At 43.4% G+C, this 7,326-nt stretch overlaps 1 protein-coding gene across 1 annotated transcript; it reads right to left on the reverse strand.

Annotated features, from left to right (window-relative positions):
* Nucleotides 1-5,175: 5,175 nt before the first annotated feature.
* LOC109861084 lies at nt 5,176-6,288 on the reverse strand. The gene has a single exon (XM_020440595.1). The coding sequence runs from the start codon at nt 6,286-6,288 to the stop codon at nt 5,176-5,178; it is 1,113 nt and encodes a 370-aa protein (XP_020296184.1).
* Nucleotides 6,289-7,326: the final 1,038 nt, after the last annotated feature.

Genomic DNA, 7,326 nt, shown 5'->3' on the forward strand with positions numbered 1-7,326 from the left:
TATACCGTACAACTACTATTAAAACTAAGGTTGTCCTAGCACAGTGCGTACTCGATCTACATTTGTAGTACTAGGAAGCGTTTTGACACCAGCTTTTTTTTTTATACACTTAACCGCAACAACTAATGCAACAATGATTATTATTACAACTAACGTAACACTAACGAAAATAGTACAACTTACGTGAGGATGAACGTCTCCTCCCGACCGCGCGTTATCCATGTTTTCCACCACCTTAGTAATTCGTGTACTTAATCTTGTTAACTCTTCTTCATTTACCACGTTTTTTAATTATACGGGTGTGAAACTAGTTTTGTGTGTGAGTGCGATTTCCGGTACCGACAAGTTATACTCAGGTAAGTATACTTTCACGTCAGTACCGCGTGACCCCTCCCTTGTTTTGATGTACATCTCGCGCGTCAGCATCTTACAATTTTCAGACAAGGTCACTCGTCCCGTTCTCTTAATGGTTGCCACGTGCTCTGTGCCCCCCGCGCACTGTCTTGTGACCTCCTTCTTAGTATGTGTGGAGTACAGCCACGTCAAGAGATCCCGCAACGCGACCCACAGTGTTTAGTTTGTCGCTACATACCGCAAATCACACTCATCACCACCCTCTCGTAGACACATTTGCACCTCACACGGTGACTTATTACTCACGTAGTACACTGGCGTATTTTTCTCGCAAAAATAATGTCCACCAACGTTTTTACACTTATGTAATTCCTCCTCGGACACCTCCAGATACGTTTTTCCCTTTTTGCCTACGCCGAGTATACTATGTCCTATGTTTACAAAGGCATACACATTTCCATGATTATGTACAGGCAACGGAACGACGCTTACTAGCTCATAGACGGGATATGATACCAACGGAAGGCTTAACACTGTTACGATATCCGATCCTTTTACATACTCTGTGACCTCGCTAACCTTTTCTACAAGCGGCCAGCTTTCTTTTAAAACTTTAAAAGTAAACTGCATTCCTACCGGCAATTTTGGAACCGCCACCGTTACCTGTGCCAATATCGATTCGCTCAATGTCTCGAAGCAAATCCGACATAATTGCGTTCACAGTAACAAAATATTCCGTCAGCACTCCGCGCTGTGCATACTCGTCCACTGATCTACCCAACCTATTTGTTACATTTGACAACACTACTTTGTTACTACGCAAAACACCCTCTAAACTATTTAAATGTACAACGGTTTTGTTTAACACCCGGAGCTGGCTCTTTACGGCCCCGTTTAAAATTTCCTGGCCGGCATTTAGCGCGTCCAGTTGGTCGTTTATTAACTTTTCACTATTAGCATCCATTACACCAAATAAATACTTAGCCAAAGAACCAACTCCGTCTACCAGACCACGCTTTTTACCTACTGCACTACTACTTTCTAAAAAGTTAATGTGTGCTAACATTGCTTTTAATTGCTCCTTGTCTTTCTTCAATAACGCGGTCATGCTTTCGCAATTTACTTTTGCAACGTTATCGAGGTACTTTAGCTCTTTACAATAATACTGAGTTTTTTCAGTGAACTCATGTAACTGATTATACCTATGTCGCACAGTGCTTACATCTACGCTAATAACGACCTTCCAGTCCGACTCCACGCGGTAATATTTTCCTATTTTTTCAAAATAGATTTCCGGTTCCTGATCAAACTCTCTGATTTCGTAGCCCTTGGCTACACCAATGCCACAAACTAGCAATACCCTAAAGAAAAAAGAAACCTACTAGAAAAAGAAACAAAACATTTGCATGCAGACACATATCCGCACACTTTTACTACACGGAAGTTGTAGCTCATTTCTTCTTAAAACAGCTAACGCTTACTCAGCGTTGCACGTGAAACTGCGGACGGTGGTGTCACGATAAACTCATTGCTACGTTCAATTCAGCGTGTTACGCTGTGTCTTTACAACTAATTCTTAGTACCGCAGCCTTTTTCACAATTTTTTTTAACCTATTTTTTTTAACGTGACTTCCGCGACAACGAGCATCAGTGTCTTGTCAGTCGTCCGACCATTAACTCGATCGCGAGAAAAGAAAACATGTCGAACAAACCGTTTTTGCTCGGTCTCCGACGGTGTGCGTCGTGCCTTTCCGCGCCCCCCTGGTATATGTGCTTGGTGTCGGTTTAGCTGCGGAGCCTCCCCCGATCCTTCGTGGATGAGGACGGCAGTGACGCAACGTCCTCGGATGTTTCGACTTTACCAGCCACGCCGCGCATTCCTGAGGGTCCACCGCCGCCATTACCTGAGCCCGAGGATAACGAAGTAGTCATCCTGACGGTGCGGCCTCCACCACCGGCCTCTCCCGATGTCCCGGAAATAATCTACTTGGGATCCCCTTCACCGGCCTCCCCCGACGACTCAGACGTGATCTGTCTGGGGTCCCCGTCACCCGCTTCACTTATTACTATCACCATTGATTCAGAGTGAAGCGCTCGGTAAGTGTTTTTTTTTTTAATTGTCTACAAATGCTTTTAGCCTGTTCACGTGCACATCTGTGTGCGCCTCTTGGCTTTAATTGTATACGTCACATCAGTTACTTTCGCAACCACTTCGTACAGTCCTATCCATTTAGATTCTAACTTCTTAGATCGGCCCCTGCGTAAAGTTTCATCATACATTACCACTTTCACCGATCTTAAATGTAACTGCTTTTGCACCCTTGTCAAAATACTGCTTGGCCTTTTTCTTTTTTTCTTTGAGATTTTCTCTTGCCACGCGATTTGCGGCCCGTAATCTTTCCTTTAGTTCTTGTACATAGTTATCTAAGTTATATTGCGTCAAATGCGGCAACGCCGTCGGTAACTTTGCCTGCCTTCCATACACGAGCTCAAACGGCGTGTAAACCCCGTTGCCGTGTGAGGCGTGGTATTATACGCAAACATTGCGTATGGCACCCACTTGTCCCAATCCGTTTGGTTTTCATTTACAAAGTAGCGGATATACTACGTTAATGTTCTATGAGAACGCTCCAGCGCCCCGTTGCTTTCTAAGTGATACGTAGTCGTTTGCACTTTACTTATTTTCAGTAATTTACATACGTTCTTAAATAGCTCACTAACAAAATTTGTACCCCTATCAGTTAACACAGTTCCCGGAATGCCGTGTTCGCATATTATTTTTGTAACGAATTCTTCCGCTACGGTTGCGGCTTTTTGATTCGGTTTGAGCATCGCTTTACTAAATTTTGTAAGACTGTCCTGGAACGTAAGCAAGTATTTCTTTCCGTAACTTGATATCGGTAACGGCCCGACAATATCCAAAGCACACTTCTCGAACAACTCCCGTGGTGTATCTGTAATTACTAGAGGTGATTTTATTCTNCGCGAAAGTTTATTCTTCTGGCATGATTCACACTTTGCAACGTATGTTTCTACATCTTTTACCAAATCTGGCCAATTATAATTTTGACGGATTCTTTTTACCGTNCGCGCTACTCCCTGGTGAGCGCCTACCGGTGTGTCATACAGTATTTGTCTTCGTTCCTCCTCCGTAAGCTCACATGTCTCACTCACTTCGTTCTTTTCTGTTTCTTTCATTACCTAGTTCGCCTCGCACGCGTTCGCTTCCAGCGCAGGACTCCGGCTCAGTGCATCCGCGTTGGTGTTAGATTTCCTTTTCTTATACACTATCTCGTAATCGTATTCCTCCAACTTAAGACGCCAGCGCACGAGCCGCGATCCGGGATCTTTTACATTGAAAAGCCACACCAATGCTCTATGGTCTGTCACAATTTTGAACTTTGCTCTATATAAATACGGCCTAAAATGTTTCACGGCCCAAACGATAGCGAGCAACTCTTTCTCGATAGTGCTGTAGTTGCGCTCTGCCTTATTTAACACTCGGCTAGCGTAAATCGTAGATAGCTAGCGCTATAGGCTTGTCGCGACCTATTTCCCCTTCTGATAATACTGCACCAAGAGCGTAACCCGACGCGTCTGTCGTGACAATAAACTCTTGATTAAAATCCGGATACGCAAGTAACGGCGCGGTACTCAACTTTTCTTTCAAGGTTTCGAACGCGCATTGCTGTTACTGACTCCAGCTAAACGCGACTCCCTTGCGCAACATCTGTGTCAACGGCCTTGCAATTCTTGAAAATTGATCAATGAACTTGCGATAGTAACCTGCTAGTCTGATAACCGTCTGGATATCTTTTACTTTTTCCGGCACAGGGAACTTTGTTACGGCACTCACCTTCGTTAAATCTGGCAAAATTCCTTCTTTTGTAATCACGTGACCTAAATATGTCACCTCCTTTCGGAAGAACTCACATTTATCTGGTTGTAACTTGAGATTATACTCACGCAGTCTATCAAACACATCTCTTATTCGTCTTCTGTGTTCTTCTAGGCTGGCCCCGTGTATAACTATGTTATCTAGGTAGACAAAGCACTTTATTTCTTGCAGCCCCATCAAGACTGCATTTCTCAATCTTTGAAATGTTGCCGGTGCATTCTTCAGGCCAAAAGGCATCCTATTATACTCATAATGCCCGTACGGTGTCGAAAACGCCGTCTTTGATTTATCCTTTTCTTCCATTGATATCTGATGATACCCAGAAGCTAGATCAAGGGTCGAAAAGTACTTGGCATTTCCTAACTGATCGAGAATATCAGTTATATTCAGCAACAGAAATGAATCTCCGAACGTGACATCGTTCAGCCGTTTAAAATCTACCACGACTTTTAACTTCCTGACGCCCAACGCGTCCATTTTTTTTTGGCACGATTAAGAGTGGTGCGTTCCATTTGTTCTTACTATTTCTTATTATCTTATTTTTTAATATTTCTTTGATCTGTCGATCAACTTCCTGTTTGTGCGTTTCTGGCAAACGATACGGTTTAACACTGATTGGTGCGGTCACTTTTTATCCGCATCTTGTGTGTCACTGCGTTAGTTTTAGTCAATGATTCTCCTGCCAAATAAAATATATTGCTATACGCTTCGCAAATCTCCAACAAGACTTGGGTTTCTTCCGTATTTAGATGCTGCATGCGTAACGCCTCCTTTACTTTTTCACCTCGCGCCTTTCCTTCCGTTTCGACGCTTACGTTTAAGACTTTGCTTTCTTCTTTCCCGCCTTTACTTAATTCCCCTACTTTTACTCGTAATGTACTTATTTCCACTCTTTTTTCTGTAGTATTTACTATACTTACTGATCACAAATATTTCTCTGGCTGTACTAGACAACATCCTATGAATACTCCAGGCCGTGTTTCCTCTGCTTCTATTATGCCGACCTGATTGCTATCCGTGATTGCCTGTACGATGGTTTCGTTTTTTGGTTGCAACACTACGCTTTCATACGGACGCAGTGTCATCAAATCTTTACCTACCTTAAGCCGTCCTTCCTTGTAGTTATGTACGGCATTGTATTTCCTAATGAAATCGCTTCCAAGTATTCCTTGGTACTTAATTGGAAAGTCGTTTCTTACCACATATATTGCATGTTTTATTCTTCTGTTTCTCAATTGTATATGTGCCTTGATTTTTCCAATTACGCAAGTTTTATGCCCGGTAACTCCGGTGATCTCCAGCTTGGTTTTTTCTGCCGGTGTTTCGCCTTTCAGATATTTTTGCTTTATCAGTGAGACTGTTGCCCCTGTATCATATAACATTTCCACCTGGCCTCCTTTTGCCTCTCTTATTGGTACTACAGCTAAATCTAACCCTGCTTGTGCTGTATTTACCTCGGTCATCTGTAATTCTGCTACGGAGACAAATTTCTTCTTTCTTTTGCTTTCTTCTTCGTCACTTCCTGACGTTACGCTACTATCGCTTCGGCTTTTCTTTTCTTGTGCCGCGCGTCTTGTTTCCCTTTGCGCGGTGTAATGTTTATCGTTTTTCCTGTTATTCAGCGTCCAGCAATTTTTTCGTAGGTGTCCTGTCTTCTTACAATAATTACAATGTTTTTCTGTTGCATTTACCCGGTTGCCACTTGGCTTAGCTAAAGACACCTGTCTAGACCGACATTCTCGTCCAAAATGTCCGGTCTTGCCGCATTTATAACAATTGTAATTTTTATTGCCACCACGTACCTGATATTGCGCTCTATTTCTTGTTTTTATTCCCGTGGCCTTTTCCTCCGCGCTTGCCCCGGCTATTGCCTCCTGGAGCGTGTCATATTTGCGCGACCGCACAATTAATCTTAAATCCTCTCGCAACCCTATTTGATAGTGGTGCAACGCCTCTTTTTTAACAGTTTTCAAAATCGTACGCTTTTGATCCATAGTTCGCTCTTTTGCTTCTATCATGGACTCATAAAGCTCCATCGCGAGTTGATTTACCCGTTGACCAAAATTTAGCGCACTCTCGTCATTCTTTTGTTTTACTGAGCTGAACTCTACTTGTAATTTAGTTGTACCTCTTTTTGCTGAATACGTGGTTTCTATCTCAAATTTCAACTGCTCAAAACTGTGTATATCCCGCGTTTCAAAATCTAGGAGTGTTTGTTCCTTTACCTTAGTGCACAGGATAGCTTCCAGTAACGTTTGCTCGTCTACCGGGTTTATATTTTTTACCGCATAACTACACGCGCTTAGAAATTTCCGCAACTGCGTTTGTGATTTCCCATCGAACGTGGGAATTATTCCACGCGTTTCCTTCAGCGTTATATATCCGAGTAAATGTGCGACTTGGATGCGTACGTCTGCGGCCGTTCGTCCGTAAAAGTTACGTTTAACGTATTGTCGTGTCTTAACAACTCGTCGTTTCCCAGTGCCCGCGGATTATGTTGTCTGTCACGTAGTTCGTTCACGTTTCTTGTCACCGTGGTCATACGCGTACTTAATAAGTCAAGCGATCGCACCAACTGTTGCAACATCACTTCTGTTGGACTAAGACTCTGTTCGCTCGTTCCCGCGGCTTCGTTCCTCGCGGAATTATTCCCGACCAATGCGTTACGCATTCGGTTAAGTTCTTGGTCGACTTCCCCTCGAGCATGGTTTATTCTGCGTTCATCGGTTGTTTGTTCAACGTTGTCGCTATTCATTCCGACCTGATCTTTTGCGCGAAATACTTCACTGTCAAACGATACTAGAAAGTAATCGCGTCTGTGAGCCCGTGCGCTCGTGACTTCACCGTTTCGCAGATGTCCGGCAATGCTACCGTCCAGATCAAATGGATATTCCCGTTTGGTTCCCACGTTTGGATACTTCTGTATTGCTATCGCAAAACATTAACGTTCGCTTAAATATATTCGGTTCTTGATACAACGCAGCCGGCGCGGTTCTTGGTTCCCGTGACGATATAAATTTTCTAGTTCGGTTTACTGGCTCAGTATGAACCTCGCGCCTATCCTCGCAACTGTC

Source organism: Pseudomyrmex gracilis, unplaced genomic scaffold, assembly GCF_002006095.1.
Source record: "Pseudomyrmex gracilis isolate BER0280 unplaced genomic scaffold, ASM200609v1 scaffold_564, whole genome shotgun sequence".
In the NCBI taxonomy this organism is placed as follows: domain Eukaryota; kingdom Metazoa; phylum Arthropoda; class Insecta; order Hymenoptera; family Formicidae; genus Pseudomyrmex; species Pseudomyrmex gracilis.

Excerpts from the sequence above, each read along its gene's own strand:
- LOC109861084 (XM_020440595.1), bottom strand. The coding sequence starts at position 6,288 with ATGGAGCTTTATGAGTCCATGATAGAAGCAAAAGAGCGAACTATGGAT.